The 22,827-nt window shown below is 43.5% G+C and overlaps 1 protein-coding gene across 5 annotated transcripts in view; it reads left to right on the plus strand.

Moving 5' to 3' along the window:
- Positions 1–19,175, plus strand: part of LOC109254156 (voltage-dependent R-type calcium channel subunit alpha-1E) — a 294,088-nt gene extending 274,913 nt beyond the window's left edge. For all 5 annotated transcript variants that reach the window (XM_019427913.2, XM_053909169.1, XM_019427864.2 and 2 more), the window contains 3 exons: positions 197–377; positions 1,405–1,595; positions 3,051–19,175. In XM_019427913.2, the coding sequence (XP_019283458.2) occupies positions 197–377; positions 1,405–1,595; positions 3,051–3,593 (915 nt within the window). In that variant the 3' untranslated portion in view covers positions 3,594–19,175. The remainder of the gene's footprint in view (positions 1–196; positions 378–1,404; positions 1,596–3,050) is intronic.
- Positions 19,176–22,827: the final 3,652 nt, after the last annotated feature.

The following is a 22,827-nucleotide window of genomic DNA, read 5'->3' on the forward strand; positions in this document are numbered from 1 at the left end:
TCAATATCTGTGTTAATATAGCATAAGACACTTTCTGGAACAGCCTCCTTCAGCTCAGGTCTGAGCAAGAGGGATTCAAGGGAAGTTATGCTTTGCAATGTTCAATAATTTCTATCTCACTTCTTCCCTAATTTTAGAACCTTCCAGTAATTAATCCAGATTTTGTGTTCCTCTGGGGGGGGGTTCACGTTTCCAGGTGGTGACAGACCCTAGCTCCATGAGACGCTCATTTTCCACCATTCGGGATAAGCGTTCAAATTCCTCATGGTTGGAGGAATTCTCTATGGAGAGAAGCAGTGAAAACACCTACAAGTCACGTCGCCGGAGTTACCACTCCTCCCTGAGACTGTCAGCTCATCGCCTGAATTCTGACTCAGGTGAAGGGGTCTTCACTGTTCACCTCTTTTCAGGCTCCCGCCCTGACGACCAATTCTGGCAAGAACTGAAAATCACTGGAACAGGATTCAGATAAGGATGCAGGTTGAGGAGAGTGAGGGAAGGAAGAACACTCATGACCAGAAGTGGCTTCCCTTTGTGACTTATCCCAAAATGAAGTCCTCTATATTCATCATAAAGGCTGAAATTTCTTTCTTTCAGAGTAGGGCTATAGAAATCATTAAAATGTATAGCGTTATTAAAGCAATTATGTTGTATACCTGAAACTAATTTAACCTTGTATTTCAGTTATATTTCAATAATAAAAAAAAATTGAGATTTTCAAATGGCCTTCTGCAAAACCCCTGGGGTTTGCTAGGGGGCCTCTGATATATTCCTGGCAGGGTCTGGGCTCTCACCTCCAACTCCACTTCAACTTCGATAGTGTTACCTGGAATTGTTTTAGGTATTTGAGTTTCATTTTTTGGTTTTTTTGTGTGTGTTTTTTTGTTTTGTTTTAAGGAAAAGGGTCATACTGATAACAATCATTAGCAAATCATTAGTCTACTTCAAACGCTGTTTTGCTAGATGAGGAAACAGATATTAAAAAGCAGTGACATGCCTGTAGCATAGGGCCAGTAATTCACAGAAATGGGACTAGAAGCCCTCAATGGGACTGAAACCCTTTGACCTCCATCCCTTCTACTGGTGCCATCTTGCCCCCCAAAAGTTACACACCCATGTTTAGGACGTAGAGAATTCCTGGGCCAGGGTGTTGGCAAAGATTCTATCTTAATTGTGTCTAGGGTTAACAGAAGCAGAAGAGAACCAATTGCATCCTTTGGCCTATGTGTCTGCACACTTACCTCTTCACAAAGGGTAGTTTTCCAACCTTTCCCTCCTGCCTCTGACATGCCTGGAGAAGCTGGGGTTCTTTAGGGGCTCAGTCCCAGGCTATATGACATCTCTTTATGTTCAGAGGCCAGTATGGGTAGAGTTGTGATCAGATGCTTTTGTCTTCTCTCCCAGGCCACAAGTCTGACACCCACCGCTCAGGGGGCAGAGAGCGGGGACGGTCAAAAGAGCGAAAGCATCTTCTCTCTCCCGATGTCTCCCGCTGCAACTCAGAGGAGCGAGGGACCCAGGCTGACTGGGAGTCCCCCGAGCGCCATGAGTCCAGGTCTCCCAGCGAGGGCAGGTCACAGACCCCCAACAGACAGGTGAGCATGGAGAGGAAGTAGAGCCTCTAGAAGGATAGGGAGGAGTGGTCTGTTAACATTAGGTGCAAAATATGGGCACCCACACAGACCTTGGTTTCACAGAAAACTATATCCATTGTGCGCAGAAGTTAGCTACTCATGCTTGTGTACTTACAAAGGATAGGAATTCACAGAAAACCAGATAGTTCCCCCAAGAAAGACAATGGTATTGAGAAGTCATTCCTCAGAACCCAGAGGTACAAAGTCCCAACAAATACGTGCATGAATGTCTCAGCCAGATTTAGGAGGAAAAGATCACCTTTAGCCAGAAAAATTTCTTTGACCAATTACATGATCCTAAGTATTAGTTAGAATGGTGATTCATCCCTCAGCACAGGATTTATAAGTTGGATCAGTTCAACCTTACTGACCTAGCTTCCAGCCATCGCAAGAAGACCACCTTCTTCTTCCAGACTATTGTTGAAACACCATCCTTTGCCTAAAAAACAACTACCCGAGCTATGTGAAAACATGCTCTAGCCCTGCTCTCCTCCTCCCAGCCCTACCATGGGTGTCAGAGCCCAGATGGGAGATCCAGTCAACAGCAGTGAGCAGAGGGGAGGAGGAGGGGCTAATAGAGAATTTTAGAGGCAGTGGAGAACTTTCTTCTAGAGTAGTGGCTTTCAAATTTCAGTGCAGAACATAATCACCAAAGCATAGCCTTGGGGCCTAAAGCATTCTACTTCAGTAGTGAGACCAGCTAGAAAGGGAAACCCATAAGTCTGCAGTTGAAAGGACCCCTTTTTCCCCAAGAGTTTCTGAGCAGGTGGCTCATGGGTCACACATACCTTGAGAAACACCTTCCAGAAAGTCCGTTTACTGGCACTGGGCTCAGGGACCCTTGGGAATAAATAGGTGAGCAGGTCACGTAAGGTCTGAGGAAGCAGCTGGTCATGTGGGTGAGTTAACATCAGCAAGCCACTGAAGACGCGAAGGCAAAAGTGAAAAGGAGGGAAGGTGTTTGCCATTCCTTCAGATCCACTTCCCAAGAAGGATTTCCCAGACACCAACCCTAGAGCATTCATTCACCTTTCCTGTAAGTGGTCTTTCTGAAAAGTCCCAAGGCTTTCTTTGGTGAGCCACTTGTAACATACATAGAGCTTCCAGATCTTCGCTACTTGAAGTGTTTGTCACATGGTCCGGCACCTGGGAGCTTGTTAGAAGTGCAGAGTCTCAGGCCTCAGCTGCAGTTTAAATGGACCTGCCCTGGCCTATGTGGTAGAGACTCCTCAGTCTCAGTTAATCCCTGCATTCCTAGGGGAAGGGACTTGCAGATGGGACCCCAACTCAGCCCTCCCTCCCCCAGAGCCCAGACTCCACAGGCTCTCTGTCAGAAGGGTTAGGGGCTGTAACAGGGCCGCAAGTAGGGATCAGGCCCAGCCCCGTCTAACATGCCATGTCTGTCCCACTGCACAGGGCACGGGTTCCCTGAGTGAGAGCTCCATCCCCTCCATCTCTGACACCAGCACTCCGAGACGAAGTCGCCGGCAGCTCCCGCCCGTGCCACCAAAGCCTCGGCCCCTCCTTTCCTACAGCTCCCTGATTCGACACACCGGGAGCATGTCTCCACCGGCTGATGGAAGCGAGGGTGGCTCTCCTCTGGCCTCCCAAGCCCTGGAGAGCCCTGAGGCCGGCCTGGCAGAGTCTTCCAGCTCCCGGCACGTACAGCAGGGTCAGCACGCCTCCCCACAGCGCTACATCTCCGAGCCCTACCTGGCCCTGCACGAAGACTCCCACGCCTCGGACTGTGGCGAGGAGGAGACGCTCACCTTCGAAGCAGCTGTGGCCACCAGCCTGGGCCGCTCCAACACCATCGGCTCGGCCCCACCGCTGCGGCACAGCTGGCAGATGCCCAATGGGCACTATCGACGGCGGAGGCGCGGGGGGCCCGGGCCAGGTGTGATGTGTGGGGCTGTCAGCGACCTCCTGAGTGACACGGAAGAGGACGACAAGTGCTAGAGGCTGCTCCCCCCTCCGATGCATGCTCTTCTCTCACACGGAGAAAACCAGGACCGAATTGGGAAGCCAGTGCTGCCCGGGGGGGAGGAAGAGGGAGGAGGAAGAGAGAAGGACACCATGCATTATTGGACAAGACGAAGGAAAGGACCCAAGGAAAACCAGTCGAACGTGCCCGATTGCTTTACTTCCCTTTGCAAGATGGGCACTGCCATAGTTTTGCCTCTTTGCTGGGGAAAGGAAATACAAGAACACAGAGGGTTATTCCCACGGCAGAAGGGACGTGAGGATGGCTTTGCTTCCCCTTGCCCCTTCCCACTTTTCTCTAAGCCGTGGAGGGATGGAGCTGGCCTGTGTCTACGCCCCTTGCCCTGAAAAGCCTGGAAGATTTTTCTGGCTCTTAACTGGGGAGTCGTGGAGGCCACAGGAGAGGAACCTCCTCCCTCACCAGCTCTTGCTCCCCGGCCAGCACCACTGCCATCAGGGCAACCGCAACAGCATCTCATGCATTACCCTCTGGCTTGCTTCCCCCAAAGAAGCACAGGCTAAGTTTAGGAGCCTTGGATGCCAAGGATAGGAGGCAAGGAGGGAGGGAAAAGCTGAAGTGGAACAAGGGGTCAGGGTGCCATGGCAGCAGCAGCAAGGGCTGGTCTGGGTGAGCAAAGCCATAGTCCAGCAGCCCAGACCACAGGGGAGAGACTCAGAGAGATGATGAATGGGTGATGTTGGGGCAACAGTCCTGTCTCTTGGAAGCCTGTCACCCACTCAGTAGGTGCTGCATTAGGGTAGGCCAGGGAGGTCCCTCAGGCTCCACAGAGGTCCCTGACGCTCCAGGAAGGGTGATATTTTAAAAGCATTTAACCCCTCTGGCCAGTGCACCAGCTGGTGTGAGCAGAGTTTCAGCCTTCCTGCTGGGGCCCCGTGCTCTGCCAGGCCTTAGCCCTGCAAATGCTGGTCATAAGGGATCCCTGAGGGGGGTGGGGGCCATTTAAGGCACAGTCTGTTTTCCAACCAGTCTAGAAGAACGTGGAACAGTCCTACAGTTGTATCAGCACATACAGCCGAATGTCAACCTAGACTCTGGCCCAGGAGCCCGCGGGCCTCTCTGCCAGTCCCTGACCAGGCAGCACACATAAACCCAAGGTGGGCCCTACATCACCTGGTAGAGACTTCTAGAGAGAGAGGAAAGGCAGACAGATTGAAATGAGAAGCTTCCATGGGAGCATCAGTGTGAGTTTGCTGAGGACCTCCTGGGAGGAGGGGCCCTTGGTCTGGCAGCTTCCTCAGCCAGCTTGTGCTTAAGGGTCAGTTTGGCATGATACTTGGAAGGTGATCAGTAAATATACCTCAGCTTAGACCTGGGCTGCTCCTCCTAGCAAAGCAGGCTCTGACGGGGCCTCATCACATCATGTGATGAGACTGGGCTTTACCCCTCCCCGAGTAAGAGCTGGGCAGAAGACAGCCTCAGGCCACTGTGTCCTTCTTAACTCCCCAATCTCAGAAGCATTACGAAAAAGAGAGCCTTTCTTGGCTAATCCGTGCTCCTCTTGTTTCGACTGTCCATTCAGGGAAGCACATCACTCTCTTTATCTGGTGGAATGCACCGTCCCCTTCACTTCCTCCCTGGGCTCATCACAGTAAGAAGGATCCCCGGAGAAGGGCGCCAGGCAGGGCTTTCCCTGCTCCACCAGGAGCAGATGGGGCTTGCCTCGCAGGACCCTCCCCTGGCCTGACATCACAGTGGATAAACACTCTTTTTTATCTTCCTCCAGCCAAAACAGACTCCACCTCTTGGGTAGGAGAAGTTAGGGGCTGTTGTTTTTCTTAGAAGGAGCCTCCTTTTACTTATGAAGCTTTTTGTTTGTTTTGGTTGAAATGGAACTAAGGAGTAGTTGCATCAACCCCGAAAAGCCAAATACAATCACGTGGCTGCAGGATCATTTGTGATGGCTCTGCCTTCTCTTCTAGATATTGATGCAGCTTCATGACCCACGGTCAGCCCCTCCGATCAAAGGACTCCCAGGGCAGGAGACCAGTGAGGCAGAACATAAGCTGCCTCCTCTCAGACCTTCCGCTCACTTTCATTTTCCTCTCCCGCTGAGCACTTGTGTACTCGGGAGTAGCTAGCAATGTGAACATGACCGTGGAACGCCCCGATCCTAACAGGCATGCACTTTACACAAGACTCAGGCGCTGGGCCTCATAGTGTGGTAAAGGTTTCCTCTGCTCAGCATCATTTCGTGCCAAAGTGCTGCTGTGGGCTGCTTTCTGTGCACAAAATTGCTTTCTTCCACCTCAGAAATGCAGCTTTCCCTGGGGACAGGCCCACAACAGGACAGCCGTTCTGAGTCAGCAAGTCTATTGCATTGTGTTTTGAGAAAAGGAATTGAAGCGATATCTTAAGCCATTTCAACAGCAGGAGAAATTTGGGCTGGCAGAGCAATTACCAGAAATGGAATTTGCCTGTAAACCACATTACGAACACTAAATTTACCATGCCAGGAAACCTTCCTGGACACCTGAACTCCTTAAACCCTTATACACACAAGAATTTGAGTCTTAAACGAAGTGCTGTAAAGCCCTGTAGACGCAGTCTCCCGACCAACCACCTGCGTTTTTCTAGATCAGTTTCCCCTGACCAAGAAATTGGGTTTCTTCTCCCTTAGCCTGCATTTATCTTTCCATTAAGACCAGAAAATAAAAGACAGTCTTCAGTTAAGTCACAGAACTCATTATCATAATCTTCTAACCATTTCCTTCTGCCTGTTGATAAGTATGAACTCTCACCTTCCCTCTAATAGTTGACCAGGACATCCCTTCCTACTTATCAGATTCTGCCTCTTCTCTTTCCCTTGTAAAGCAGCCCCTTGAGATCTCAAAACATGTGCTTCTCTTTGGATTAAAAAAGTATGGCAGCATCTCAAGAAATGCCAAGCAAACTGGGAACACTATCAGTGTTTCAGACACTCCGTGTTATCAGACTTAGTACTGCAGGTCCCCTCAGAAGAATCTTTATATATCCAGTTTCCCTTGCTAATATTAGTCTTCAGCATCCTCTCAAAACAAAGAAGTAATGAGGGAGAGAGGAAGGGGAAAAAAAAAGAAGGAAAAGAAACCAAGGTGGAGAGATAGTCTATGTCTGTGTTTAGGTACTCCTCTCTTCACTTACAGCTCCAGGCAGACTTCTAGTAACAAACTCACGTGTCTCCCTCTCTCAATCCCCATGAGGTCAGAATGCCAGTCAGCCTTCAGACATAGGAGTAGAGCTCTAGGTCAAGAGGCTCTGTGAACCAGGGTCAGGATAGAATTACCTCCACTATAAAGAGGGTGTACCCTTGAATGTCCCCCCCAGGGTCAACATAAGCCATGAACACAACTGCCCAATGTGGATCTATCCCTTCTTCTAGCTGAGGAATCAGTTTCTATTCTGGGCTTCACTTCTGCTCACTACTCACTGTCCCTACAGGGTACTGAAATCACAGACATTTCTCTGAAGCTGAAATCCAGATGTTCTGGATTTTGCGCTCTCTTGACTCTGGGACCACAAAAAGACAACCCCGTATCCCACCATTCAGCCGGCATCTTCTTTCCATACACACATCCACCTCTCCTACAACCTTTGTGATGAGCCTGTCTCCTGCCTTCTATTCTCCTATCCCAGCCCTTGCTCTGCTGCATGTTAGCACTGACCCAACTCCTGAGATGGTTAAATTCACCTAGTCCAGGCTTGTTTGTTGACGTGCCTGCCTCTGCTGTGGGGGAATGCTTTGATCTCATGAAAATGGTTGGGGACTCACCAGGTGATACTCACAAGGTGATCTGAAACAGTATAAGGTGCAGTACTATTGGGGCATGATGGGGATATGAAATGTCTGCATACTCAATGAAAGCCTACTGCAGGCAAATTAGGTCTCTCCTGGCATAATAGAACAAAATTTAATAATTTTGGTTTTTTTTTTAAAGAAAGTTCTCAATTTTTCATTACATCCTATTTCTAAAGCCTGTTCTGGATGTCTCATTTTTGGACAGAGTTTGTCTTTAGTAGGTTGAGCCAAGGATACATGGAGATTCATTTCTCAGCTAAGCTATAATAAATATTATGAGGTCATATAAAGAAAAGGTATATGTGTAGCAGGCAGGGAGCAGATAGTCCTCTACCTTGGAGGGACTTTGTGAAACTTGAAGGTTAAGGAATTTTCACCCTTTTATTTTTTTGAATCAGTTTCATGTTTGTTATGATGTGAGACCTTCAAAGGCATGGTGCCAGTGTGCACAAAGATCATGGTGAGGAGAGGCATTTCCATGCCTTGGGGTAGCCTCTTCCTCATCAGATTCTCCCTTCCTGTCCATTCTTCCTCCCTAGATTCCCAGGCCTTGAGCATTGTCTGAGAGGTTTAGGTGAGGTCATTGTAAGGCAAGATAAAAGAGAGAAGTGGTCCCCCTGCAAGTGGCCAGTTGGAGTGTCATGTTTTAATTCCAGACAAGAGCCCCACAAGGAATCAGGTCTAGGTTTGGATAAATCAATCTCCATACTGAGACTCTTAATTTAATAAAAGCCAAACAGAATTAACTCAGGACTTAGGACCTAACCTTTACATGACAGGATCAGAAGAGATGCCACATTAATGAGTGCTGCCTGTATTTGCAGCTCTTTCTGTCTTTAGTTTTCTCTTCGGCGAACCACCCAGTATATTGTAGCCATTTATCCCAACGGAGCCCCAGCTGATGGCTTCTCTGCTGGTTGCAGTAGCAGGCTTAGCTAATGACAGCTGAGGTGATCGGTCAGCCATCATGTGCTGACTGACCCTCATTCAGTCAGAAGAACACAGACATACCACATGGGGGATTGGATAAAAAACTGAAAACGGAAAGAACTATCTTTGGTTTCTGATGGCCATCTTTTTCTTCCCTTAAATCCTTCCTGCTTTGACCCTCTGATGCTTAGGCATCCTGGAGAAATCACTCCAAGCCAAAGATAACAGATCCATAGATTGTCCCAGCCTACCCAAAGGGCCTGGAAAGCTTCGCTTAACAAAACTCAAGCCAGTTGGTAGAGAAATATGAATGAGACTCACACAGAGTCTAATGGAGAGCTGGGGTGCCTCCAAACTGCCCTTCTATTTTTGTAGTCTTCTTCCTTCTGCTCCCTTCCCTCATGATAAAAATGGGGAGAAAGGGACATTGACCCTTTAGACATTGACTCTCAAGGGGTCATTGTCTATGTCCAAAGGGACATTGACCCTCAAGAAAGGTATCTTGACCTAAATGCAAGTGATTTTATAATAAGCCATGCTACTATGTAAATACATTATTGAGGCTTGAATTCTTATTTCGGGGGGTATGAAAGAGTTGAGCAAATCTGATTTTAAAAATGGTAAGGGGATCTATGTTTATTTTTATTTGGTATTTTTTGTTTGGATTTTTTGTAACAGACCTGCTCTAGAATAACAATGAAGGATAAATATGTGCTCTGCAGTGTTTCTGAATCAGCTTCTAATTAATTTCCATCAAACTTAATATATTTAAACCAAAAATCTGAGGTTATATAGTACCAGTTCCCTCTTCTCTGTTTCTTTTGTCTTTCTTCTCCTTCTAAGTCAGTCTCTGTCTCTTGTTTCTAGGGACATAAAATGTAACCTACATTAATGTAAAGTTTCCTGAAAACTTCAGTGAGAGCCAAGGAAAGAATAGAATGAATATAGATTTTTTTCCCCAGTACATCTTTAATCAATAAGTAGGAAATTTAGGTCTTGAGAAGATAAAATGTTTAAGAGTATGGTAATCTGGAAATGAAAATTATTGGGGGTCAAAAATAATTCTATTTCAGCCTTCCATACTAGTGCCTTCAGCAAGGGTATTGCGTCTACATGCTTTATTTCCCTCACTAGGAAAATTGAAATACTAAAGCTTGGCTAATTAATGGGTGTGTCATAGTGTTTGTAAGTAAATTACTATCACATCATTTAAAGTTCTTAGTCTCCACAAATCAACTTAGAAAAATCTTCTGTCCTTATATCCCACTAAGGACCTATGAAATTCTTGGCATTGCTATAAGCATTCCATTTTTTTGGAAGAAACTTCATGTTTACTGGAACCTGAATCCCAGATTTGCTTTATTTTCACCATCTCTTCTTCCCATTTTCCTTCCTCTTTTTTTTTTTTTTTTTTTTTTTTTTAGCTAAGAAAAAAAAAGTTGACTTTTGTTTTTAATGCAGGAAAGAAGTTGAGTTTTCATGGTCAGACCTTCCTGGTACCTTCTTTTTGTGGACACTTAAGCCAGTCCTAGATCAAATAACCATTCTCTAATGCTTAGGATCCTCACAAAGTCCTCTTCTCTAACCCAACATTGACACAGGAGTCTTTTCTCTCTCTCTTTGTTCTGCCAGTTTGTCAGAGGTAAGGGATTCTCTCTGTATTCTGGAAACAGATCGGTAGCATCTATACCAACTACTACTGTTTCCTCTTCAGTTCACTCAGAGGTGGGCCCCAAAACTGAAAGGACACTAAAACAAAGCTGCCAAATCCAAATTTGACCTTATTTGGTGACTCAGTTTTCTTTCCAGTACTCTGATTTCTTTTAGCACTGGTCTGTACCACATAGGAAACCCACTGCTCAAAGCAAGTCTGTTAGAAGTCTGTATAAGGGATGAGCAGGAAAAACACACTCCAGAATCTCAAGGTGCCATTAATCAATTTAAAAAATAAAGGTAAAATGAAATGAGGGCTAAACAATGTAATCTAACTGCCAATTAAAGTATACAGTAGTTCTGGTCTTAGCTACATTTGATATGGTGTTCTACCACATTAAGCAGATCCCAGCAGATATAGTAAAAACATAGGCATTGAATTTTAATGCCTACCAATGGGGATATATACTTAGCCTGCAGGCCAAACTTCAACCAGTGTTTTTCTATTCTGGTATTTTGTGAACAAGCCAAAATTTATACAAAGCCACCGTAAGTGCTGCACTTGCAGAGGAACCTCCCACTCGGTGATATTAGAGAACAGTGCAACTCCACTCAAATTGAGTCCCAAATTTGAAACTCATCCAGAAAAACCCAATGGAGGAGAAAAATCTAATGCATCCAGTATAGTTGGCATTTTGTAGCTGGGGCAATGTGGGCAGAGGCTAGGAAGACAAGCTATAGAACAAAGAGAAGGTTGAGATGGAAAATACCAGCTAGTCCCAGGAACAGAAGTGTGTGACCTGAGATCGTCTCTTATACTAGATCACTGGTAAACTTGTTAGCACGATACTGGATTCAGAGAAGTTCTCTCTGCTAAACTCACCAAAGGTAGTGGATTTGAAGCCCTCAAAGGATTAATAGAGAACTTTTCCAGAACTGGGAGATGGAGAGAAAGGAGGTTCTTGCTTTAAAGCAGCCCGAAGACCATCTCTGTGACTTTAGCAACTCTTCATTATAGTAGTGCCAATAGTGGAGAGATTTTACTGATCTTCCTAGTGGTACAAGTGCCACGGGAGGGGAGAGGGATGGTGAGTGGGACAGGGGATGAGCTTTATCAGGAACAGATTTCAAAACTGCAAAGGGTGCACCGGTACCAGCCTCAAAGGATAGCATTACAAAAAAGTAGACAACCGGGTGTCCAGGCCATGCCCTCTGTCCTTTGGGACTTAAGGTCAGGCCATTCCCGCCTTGATTTGCTCTTAGAAGATGAGCATGTAAGACAGGATCAAGAGAAAAATTGGGTGCTTTGTCTTAGGCTGTTAAAACGCTGCCACCTGCATTACAAAACATACGTGAGTCAAGACACTAGAGACACTTCCTTACGGGCAGCATCCACTGCGGTGTGCCAGCCTGACACCCCTTCAGTAATGGTGGGGGAATGGCAGCCAGTGCTGGCCCGCCTAGAGTATCGGTGCATCTTTCCTAAAGCCAGAGTTCAGCACTGCATGTTGACCAGGTGGATATCCTGTAATATAAATGCTCGTTTGGATCCAAAAGGAAAATTATTAAAAATAAAAGAAAGATGAACAAATTTAATGTTTTGGGGGGGGGTGGTCAAAGAAAAGAATAAATAAAACCTTGTTGTAAAGAATTAATCGGCCTGATTGCCCTCACTCTTGTTTCTTTGCTCCCTAAAAAGGGAGGTCACAGGAGTGAAACCTCGCCAGAACTCTTGGGGTAAGTGGCAGCAGGTTCTGCAGTGCAGTTGGCTGACATCTAGTCAGCCCAGCTAATGAGGAATTCTAGAATTTCTCAAAGTTTTACCCTGGCCCTGAAAGATTTTCTTTTGTTAAAAGTATTGTCTTGGAGGAAACAAACAACAACAACAAAAATAGGTGACAAACTGGTTCCTTGAACACGTTATTTTCTGGCCAGAAAAATACTATCTCTAGGTAAGTAGTTTTAAATTAGGGAATCTATGGAACACAAGGCTTTGTAAGTAAAAGAGCTACAACCAGCCTCCTCTCCAAGAGAGGACACTCACTTAGCTGCCAGGTTCAGGAAGGAGAAGACACCCCAAGACTTGGAGGAGATACTGCCTATTCTTTCCCTCTGCCTGTATTACTCCTCATTTAGTCATAATAGCTCCTGAGTAAAGGAAAGCAGCAGTCCTCAGGTCCCTAGGGAAGCATCATCTTCTAATCCTAGTGTTGGGTTTATTGTTTGAATAAATTCTTCTATCAATTTAATGGAAACCAACTTCTAGAATGAGTCCTCTATCTCTGCAGTTCTATCAAAGATGACTTCTCAAGTCCTAACGTACATGATTTTTTAAAGAGTTTTCTTATGATTAAAACCAACAAAAAATATGTTGGGTGGCCAAGTAGTCAGAACCCTTGGAGTCTGGATTGGAAATGTCAAAGATCTTGTTCAACTCTCAGAGTTTATTTTCCAGTCATAATTTCTTTCCCATGGCTTCTACCTCCACTGAAGTTGGAAAGACAGAATTTGAAGAACAATTTTACCTAATTACACACTTCTATGGGATGACTAGTTGGTTTGGGCAAAGGCTGGTTTGTAAGAAATTTTTACATTGTTTGATGAGGGGTTTGTTTTTGGTTTCTTTCTAATCCATAGTATCCATAGGTCCATAGTATTTCCCAGGCTAATGGCACAAGGAAACACATATAAAGGAAAATAGACCCTACTCTGAACTTCTCTCTGGTGTTCCTGTATTATGCCTCTGACCATCTATTGGTTACCCTAACACAACTTGTCCCTTAACCTAAGTTTTGCCTCTGGGATATTATAAAACTTGCCTTTACTTGTATACCATGTTCTTTTGCTAATAAACTAGGAAAGTTTGCAAACCAGAGACCAAGATTTCAGTTCCTTAGATACTTAAAACACAAAATGTTGGGACTAGTCACAAGTGCATGTAGCTTTAGAACACCATAAACATAATAGGCAACAAAGAGCAGGAAGACAAATGCAAGTTCTGGGGTCAGATCCGCCCGAATTCCAATCTGTGTACCACCATTCATGAACTGTGTGCCCTTGATCAAGCCATTTAGCCTTAAAGTCACTTTCTTCATCTTTACAATGGGAACAATTATCACAAGACCTGAAAGGGTTATAGTACACAGTGAATGTGTTTTCGCATATAAAGAGAACAAACAGTGTGTTCCCATAAGAGGCACTCAGTACAAGTCAGGTACTACCATCATAGTCATCACTGTTGTCACTTACAAGTACATTCCCCAAACCCAAGAAACTGAATGCTTCAGAGACACAGTCCAAAAGGGAATAAATTAGCTTTGAAAAGCAAGCAAGTCATTATTATATATCTATTTTTAAATAATGCCTCCTCTCTTTTCTCAGCAACAAGCTCTAATTTGCTTATTCTTCACTTCTAATTTCCATATTCATTTAATAACAAAATGGGGGAGACATTAGTGGGAGATACTAATTGTAAAAGTAGCAATAAAGTTAATGGCAACATTAAAATACTGTACACATATAAACATAGCAATATTCAAGACAATTTGAAATATCAAGCAACTCCCAAATTAACAACACATGGAAGGGAATCATATATTCAGCATCAATGGCCTGATTATGACTCCACGGGGGTGCCTGGCTGGCTCAGTTGGTAGAACATGGGACTCTTGATCTCAAGGTCGTGAGTTCGAGCCCCACGTTGAACACAGAGATTAAAATATATAAAAAGTCCAAACTTAATCTGTAAACAGTAGTATACATCCCTGAAGACTACATTACTTGGAAATCAAAAAATACTCAACTATACAAAAGATAAACATGCTGAGGTTTATGGAGAAGATAAAATAAACTTCTAAACTACAGCATTTTTTTTAAAAAAAGGAAAAAAGATCAATCCTTTTAAAAGACCATTCCTATGTGATCAGTAAAGAACCATTAGTTCATAAGTCATCAGCTCGGGACATAAATAAATTGCACAATACTGTGAAGGTGATTCCTGGGGAAGTATTCAGGATACCGGGCAGCGCAGCAGAAGACTGAAGCCAACCATTATGAGTCCATCCAGGATGGCAACTCCCAAGCCTCAGGGCACTGTTTCCAGATCTCTGGCCTCAGCTTCTGCATACAAGACTACATGTGCTCATAAAAAATAATAACTATAGTCTCCATCTGCTGGTATTTAAATGATCCTTTAACATACAGGGACCATAGAACCCAGAATGTTAGAGCAGGAAAGGGCCTCTGTATCAATTCTGTCCTAGTCTATTTCATATGTGAGGGATTTAAGACTTAGAAAAACTCTAATATGTGTTTTCCAGAGGACAAGGATGTCTCCTATGAATCTAGTCAGCCACAGAAAGCTCTTGAGGTAGCCCCCAGAAACCCTAGCACAACCTTTTAAAAAACAAGAGGAGAAGAAAATAACAGAGAAATACCCCAGGAGGCCCTTTGCTCATGTGTCTAGAATTAATAGACACTATGAACCCTCTCCCTTGTAAAGGGTACAAAGAAATCTGAGTCTTCACATCCCCCAGACCCACCCCAGAGCCTTTTTACAAACCCTGAAACAGTCCCAGGAGATATTAATGAAATACCAGGCATAAGAAAAGCTACTTGCACCAAAGAAAATCAAAGGAAGAGCTGTGACAGATCAAACTATGAGGCCTGAAAATAACAGTGTGGAATCCAGGCCCAGTCCCAAGGCATGTTAGAAACACTGCTTTCCTCTGCCTCCAGATCAGATGGCTTGACTTGGATAGAAATATAGTGTGGATGGCTGGGAGGGTGGTGAGAGGGGAAAAGGTGGTCTCACAAAATACAACTTGGTAAATGCATACATAAAGTATTAGGTAGACCTGGGTCCACATTCCAGTTGTGCACTGAATAGTGTGATCCCAGCCATGGCCATGTTACTTGGCTTCTCACCCTTGGTTTTTTGGGGTTTTTTTGTTTTTTTTTTCAAATGTAGAATTAGGATAACAAGACCAACTGCATGTAGTTGTATTTAGGATAAGAGATTACACAAACACACTGAGTACTTAGCATGGTACCTATCATATTGTAGACATTCAATGAACCCATTGTTATCATTATGAATGTATTTACCCATCCATTAAATGTATTTATTAATCACATACTATGGCACCAAGTACTAGGGTTTCAATAATGAACAAGCCAGGTGAAGTAGTGATCTTGAGTTGTCCACAGCCTAATGGAAGTTCTATCAACAAACAAACCATTACATCATTGTGTGATTTTTGTTAGGGTGGGGAACTTCGATGGTACTATGACAGCTCCGAGGAATGACCTGGGGAGTCAAAAAAGGCTTCCTAAGAGAACTGGTATTTGAGCTGAGGCCTAAAGAATGACTGGGGTTAGCTGGGCCACAAGGAGGGAAAAGGGAATGACAGGTAGAGATGTGAGAGAAAATAGCTTGCTGCATTTCAAGGGTGAAGTTTGAGAGGACATACTAAGGGATAAGGCTGGAACATAATGGGGGAGCTCATAAACCATGTTCAGAGTTTAACCTTCAGGCATTCACTGTGTTGGCAAATGGTAATGACAAGTATCACATCATGAAAATACTAGAGGCAGACATAACATGGGTAAGCCAAAACAGCTTTGTTTACCTAAAGGATAAAGAAGAATGTCAGCATAGTCCATATACACCACAGAGAAATAATATTCTGAGGCATCCAACAATATAAGCTTCTGGCCACTGTATCCTACCTGCCCCAATAGCAATGCAGGTGCACAGCTGAAAATGATAATGTGAGGGAGGGAGGGTCACTTCAGACTCAATGGAGGCTGAACTATCTCCTCCAGGTTCTACTCACAGACATGACAACAAAGCTGTTCTCAGTGTAGGTTAATCTGGAGAAGTGTCAGGGTGCGTCTCGGCTGGCTTGCCTCATCAATCTTGAAGTCTTGGTGACGGAGCTTGTGAAGAGCAGAACCCTCAGGCTGGAGAACAATTCACATTTATCACTCTCAACCTCAGCCCCTCCCCAGCCTAAGTAAATCCCCGAGTCTAGTGCCACAGAACCCAACAGTGCCCAGACTCCTGGTTGCCACTATGCCACAAAGTAGGGAGCCCTCTGACCTGTGACCCTGTGTATCACCCAAGCTTTATCCTGACAGTAGTGACCAGCCCCAGAGGTAAAAGAAGCAGAGGAATAACGTGGTCTGATTTGTAAAAACAAAACAAAAACACTTTAGCTGAAATGAGCAGACTGGTACTCAAAGGGGGAAAAAATCCATTGTAGTAGAGCAGGTAAGAGGGGCCTGGGATAGAATAGTGACAGCAGAGATGGAAAAAGGTGGACACAATTGAGAAGTCTATTTACGGGAGGAATAGACAGGATTTGATGATTGGTTGGTGTATCACACTGACATATAAATCTGTGATTTCCAATAAATGAGGGAGCCAGTTAGTTGAGATGGCATATTAAGTCCTTTTGCTCCTGCAACAAATTATTTAAAAAAAAAACAAAAACCAACGAGTGGATTAAAACAATTCTTATTACTTTCTTATAGTTCTGGAGGTCAGAAATCCAAAGTCCCTTTCAGTAGGCTTAGGTCAAAGTGTTGACCTGGCTGGTTCCTTCTGGAGTCTCTGAAGGTGATTTCCTTTCCCTGCCTTTTTCAGCTTCTAATGGTCATCTCTATCCCCTGGCTCTTGGCCCCTTCCTCCATTTTCAAAATGCATCACTCCAACCTCTGCTTCTAGAATCTCATTGCCTTCTCTGAGAGACTCTTCATATAAGAAATATTGTGATTACATCAGCTCCCTCAGATCATCCAGGTCAGATTTCTCCATCTCAAGATTATTTAATCACATCCACAAAGTCCCTTTTGCCATGAAAGGTGATATTCACAAGTTCCAGGGGTTAGGATGTAGACATGGGGGGGGGGGCATTTTTCAGCCACAGAGGGTTATCCTTCATCTATTTGAGCAGCGGCGGCTCCACATATCTGTACCTCCTCATGGAAGGTGGTGGCCTTGACCAGCACCGTGGAGTCTTCTGGTCCTCCCATCTAGTTGTCCGCTGCTCAAGGAGACCCAAGGGACTCTCAGCAGGATAATTTCCATGTTTCTCTTAACAGCACATGCAGCTGTGTCACTCATATATTCAGCTTCTTTAGAATATTTCTTATAGGGCAAGATAAGGACCAAAAGAAGTCATACCAGCATCTCATTTTCCAATAAGAAATTCTGTCAGAATTCTGTCCGATTCTGTCTGATTCTGTCAGAATCACAACTAGTGGTCAAGATAAATTAAGCTTGTTTTGTCATCAAATCATTCTTTGCTTCATTAAATCCCAATAGTTGTCCCTTTGTGTGTTTAAAAATATGACTGAGTTTTACAATAAATTGATTCATAACTTACAGGAGTACATCTTAAGCAAAAAGTGAAATGCACCTCAAATGTTTGTCTCTGGAGAAGCAAACCTGTTGCAGAGGTCCCCGTCTTGCTCACTTTATAATTGAAAACCTCACTTTCAGGATTAAATCCCTCTATCAGGGACTCTTTATTTCCCTGTTATATTTCTGCCCCAGACCTATTCACCTTTCTTCTTTTCCAGGTATTTAGAATCTATGTTTTTTTTCTTAATCACTTGTGTAAGTATAGACCTTTTCCTTTGGTTTGCACTGTGGGATTTTTAGTACAAATGGAAGACAGGGTCTTCATAAATAGATTGTACTGGGAACAGTCCATGAAGTTTTAAATAATTTCTTACTTCTTAGATTGAATTCAAAATAAGTCACCTTGGAGGGGTCAAAGTGTTTCTTGGGGGGATTGGTAAGCCCTTCCCAGATAGGTACTAAGGGGAGGCAGATGACCTAACAAGGGGTCCCAGGAACTGGGTGGGCCACTTGGCTCCCCACTGAGACACACTGTGCTGTAGCCTTTGCACCCTGAGCCAGACTCCATGAAACACAAGCAGCTGCTGCTCAGATCTGAGCTGACAGGTGGTGGCTTTAACCTTGGCCAGTAATCAGAGTTCCAAATGACAGCTGCTTTGCCAGAAAGATGGATGAAGAGAGGGTTTTCAGGCACCATGACTGGTCACCAGCAGCAGAAATTTCTTAGAGACAAAGGACAGATAGAAGACGGAGGAAGAGAAAGAAGATTAAGGAGAAGTATTAACACAACCAAAGTGTAAATTTATCATTACCAAGCACCACAATCTAATCATCAAACATGGCAGAAAGGTTCTTTTGCAATTAGAAAAATCAGCAGGTTAGTCACACACTAATCGAGACCTATTTTTGCTTGAATTAGGTCAGTCTTCGTTAAATGCCTCTCTAGAAATAGGCGGAGGTCGAACTCCCCATGGGTGGTGTGCACTGATGAAGCAGAGATGACTCACGTTTGTTCATCTTTAAGCTGTACAGATGGCTGATGGAATTCTTCCTGCCAACTCCCCTGAGAATGAAGAACCCCTCCCCCATCTTCACTGGAAGCCCTGCCAATGGACTACAGAGTAGGCAGTGGTTTCTAAACAGATTTTCAGACCAATGGGGCACAAAGTTTCCTTTGGCCACTTGCTAACAGAGTGCCAGGAAATTATACTAGCAGCTAGGTGTGTACTTGTGGCTGGCACAGAGAGGTTCCTGATATCTTTGCAGACTGGTGGTTGCTGCAGTGAAATAAATAACCATTATAGCTGGGTCCTCATGGGGTGACCAACTTGTTCAATTTGCCTGAAAGGCTTGCATTCTGGGAATCCCCCGAGTCCTTGGAAAACCAGCCCTTGGTCACCATAGGCCTCTTCATAAAGGGTAAGATCTCTACCAAATCTTAACTTGACAGATACTTCAGGTTCTTCACAGAGGATACAAATTATTACATGAGAAAATGCAAGACTGAAGGACTATTAGTGACTATCTAATCCAGTGTGCATCCAAATCCACTGGGCTAGTTTTTGAAAATACAGATTCCTGAGTTCTACCTCCACAAATACTAATTCAGTAGGTCTGGAGTGGAGTTCCATGTTTTGCAAGTTTATATTCACTCTGGATGATTCAGACTACAAGTGGTCCAAGAAGCCATGTTTGAGAAACAGGGATTTAATTCCAGCCCCTCATTTTATTGATAAGAAATCTGTGCTGTGTGAGGCTACACAATATGCTAGTTACAACCTGATCTAAAATAAAACCTCAAAAAACACACTCCCTACCTAGTCGAAAGCTATTTTCATTTAAAGCATTGGGGGGCTCTATGGTTCTTTTTTCTTGCAAAAGTCTGTTTACATTGTCCTTCTAGAATATATCATCTGAGAAAATATTTGACAAAAAGGAAAACTGAGACTCACTAGATATAGCCATATTTACAGTGGTTGGCATTTCTTCTCTGTGAGTAGCTGATGTCAGCTTCAAAGAAAAGAGGTATGTTTTGTTTTCCTTCTTGAGGAGTTTCTTAGAAGCATTAGCTGCTTTGAACCAGCCTGCTCTTATATACAATGTTCTCAGACCTCACACTGACTCAGCCAGGATAAAGGATGTTAATTATAAATATTCCTGGGATTAGACACAGGCAAAAAACATCTTAATTCAGGCTCCCAAATTTGTACCTTGTGGAACTGGACCCCGAGTATTTTGTGTCAGTGTGCTTCATCTCTGGTCTGCCCATACCATGTAGAACCAGTCTTTAAATATAAAAGTGTAAGATTTTGAAAGTAGTATTTTAAGGTTGTTCTGGCTAAAAAGATGGCAATTTGGTATGGGCCCCATTTTGTGCTGTTTCATTCCCTCTGGGTGTCACTTTCATCTATTGCAACAGACCTGTCCTCTGGAGCTACTGAAGTCTAATTTCTCTTCCAAAAGACAGTTTTTTAAATATTTGAAGATAGTAATAAGGACTTACTCAGGCTAAATATCTCGAATTTATTTAGGTGTCCCTTTTCCAAACTCTTTGTTCTCCTCCAGGTATGATGTATGTAATGCAGAACTGAACCCACTTCCTGAGTCCCACCCCCCTCCCACACACCAGCATCCATCACTAGAACTGGATGGAAAAGGTTAAGGGAAGGGACACCTCTCACTTGGAAACTTGATTTCCAAGACTAAAAAAGCATTTGTGAACATAGACCCATCCAAGGAACAGAGAAAGACTTCCACACCGCAATCAAAAACAAAAATTTTAAATATTAGTCTAATCAATTTATTTTCTAATTATTGTTGCTCATTTATAAGACATCCACCATATGCAGTGATACTTGACATTCCAGTGAGGTACTAGATACTATAAGAACTCAATAGGAAGGAATGATGAAAAAAAGAGCAATGCACTTCTTAGACAATAAGTGACCCTATTGTACAATGTTAATATGCCACGTATTTCACAGTTTGTATACAGGCTAATAACAAGGACTTAGAGCCAAATTAGTTGAGTTCAGATACTGGATCCACCATTTACTGACCTTGGAAGAGTCAGTTCCATCTGTAAAATTAGGACAATAATTGTTCATACCTCGTATGATTCTTATAATAATTAGATTAATATACACAGTGTTTGGATGTAGAACCTGGTTCTACAGGAGTGCTTGCTAACCTGATTATTGTATATAAGTTAATCACACACACACACACACACACACACACACACTGACCTTCTACAAGGGTAACGCTTTATGATTGTATGGGTTGTGAGATTTTGTATTTAAACATCTAATCTGCTAGCAGTTTAGTATGTATTGAAAGTCTGTGGTTAGAATTAAATCTGTGATATTATTGGTTATTGGATATTTTATTTGGAGGAAAAAATTAGATGGTCTAGTCTTACCTAATGAACACATAGACAAAAAAGAAGGAGGGGTCAAAGATGGTGGCATAGGAAATCCCTGACTTCATTTACTCCCACAAACACACTGAATCTACACCACATACATATACAGCAATTCCTCCTGAAGGTGAACTGATTGAGTAGCTTCTGCACAATAAAGGATAGAGGGACCATATAGAGAATGTTGGGAGAGAAGGAGACACAGTCACAATGGGAACCCCACCAATGATGCTATGAAATGCAGTAGAGAGGATAGCACTGAGGAGCCTATGATCAGATTTCCTGACCTGGGGTACAACAAACAAAAACAAGCAAAAAATCCAGTGATTTAAAGGGCACCTTGACTGTAACTGAAGGAAATCCATTTACTAACCCTAAAGCGTATGCCAAATAGTGGCGGAACTGCAGGAACTCTCTCTGGCTTGGGAGATGCTGACAAGCACCACTGTTTATGTTCCCTCCCAACCATCAATATAGGTAGCTCAGATAACAGCAGGGTCCAGGTGCTCTAACAGGTCTCCGGCAACACCAGGAGCTCTAAGAGGGCTCCTAGACCACACCACTCCAGCTGTACACCCATAGAAGTTCACCTCCCCACTTTACCTGCTATAGTTTCAGCTGTCCAACCAAGGCTACTCCTGGCCTGGCACACACCAAGAAACCCCTTAGCCCATATTGCTCCAGCAAGCCAGCAAAGCTGCCAGAAACATTCAGTCTACACAGCAGACATTCCTACACAAGGACACTCCTTCAAGACTTGGAGAAGTAGTTGTTTTGCCTAATTCATAGAAACAACACAGAAGTCAATGCGAGGGGACGAAGGAATATGTTCCAAAAGAAAGAACAAGACAAAAGTTCAGAAAAAAAAGAACTAAGTTAAGTGGGGATAAGCAACCTACCTGGAAAAGAGTTTAAAGTAATGGTTATAGGGGCACCTGGGTGGCTCAGTCAGTTAACCATCTGACTTCAGCTCAGGTCATGATCTCACGGTTCCTGAGTTCAAGCCCCGCGTCGGGCTCTGTGCTGACAGCTCGGAGCCTGGTGCCTGCTTCAGATTCTGGGTCTCCCTCTCTTTCTGTCCCTCGCCTGCTCATGCACTGCCTCTCTCTCTCTCTCTCCTCTCTCTCTCAAAAATAAATAAATATTTAAAAAAATAAAGTAATGGTTATAAAGATGTTCAACAGAGTTAAGAGTATATGAACTTAGTGAAACTTCAACAAAGAGATAGGAAATATAAAAAAAGAACCAATCAGAGTTGAAGAGTGAAATAAATGAATAAGTGAAATAAAAGTACACTAGAGGGAATCAACAGCAGATTAGGGGATGCAAAAGAATGAATCCATGATCTGGAAGACTTGGTATGAGAAAGCACCCAAGGTGAACAGCAGAAAGTGAAAAGAATAGTAAAAATATGAGGACAGGATAGGAGACCTCTGCAACAATGTCAAGCATAATAGCATTCACATTATAGAGGTCCCAGAAGAAGAGGAGAGAGAGGAAAGGACAGAAAACTTATTTGAAGAAATAATAGCTGAAAACTTCCCTACCCTGGGAAAGGAAACAGACATCCAAGTTCAGGAAACACAGAGAGTTGTACACAAGGTGAACTAAAGGAGGTCTACACGAAGACACATAATAATTAATATATCAAAAAATAAAGATAAAATGTTAAAAGCAGCAAGAGAAAAGCAACTTGTTATATAGAAGGGAAATCACAGGAGACTAATAGCTGATTTTTCAGAACAAACTTTGCAGGCTAGAAGGGAGTGGCATGATATATTCAAAGTGCTGAGAGGAAAAAAAAACCCTACAGCCAAGAAAACTACTCAGCAAGCCTATAATTTTGAAAGAAGGATAGATTAAAGAATTTCCTAGAAAACAAAAGTTTAAAAAGTTCATAACCATTAAACTGGCCTTACAAGAAATGTTAAAGGAACTTTTTTAAGTGGGAAAGGAAAGGCATTAACTAGAAGAAAATTATGAAAGGAATAAACTTCATTCATAAAAGCAAACATACTACATAAAATATGTAAAACATGA

Source organism: Panthera pardus, unplaced genomic scaffold (assembly GCF_024362965.1).
Source record: "Panthera pardus isolate Hobbes unplaced genomic scaffold, ASM2436296v1 HiC_scaffold_21, whole genome shotgun sequence".
Taxonomy (NCBI): Eukaryota; Metazoa; Chordata; class Mammalia; order Carnivora; family Felidae; genus Panthera; species Panthera pardus.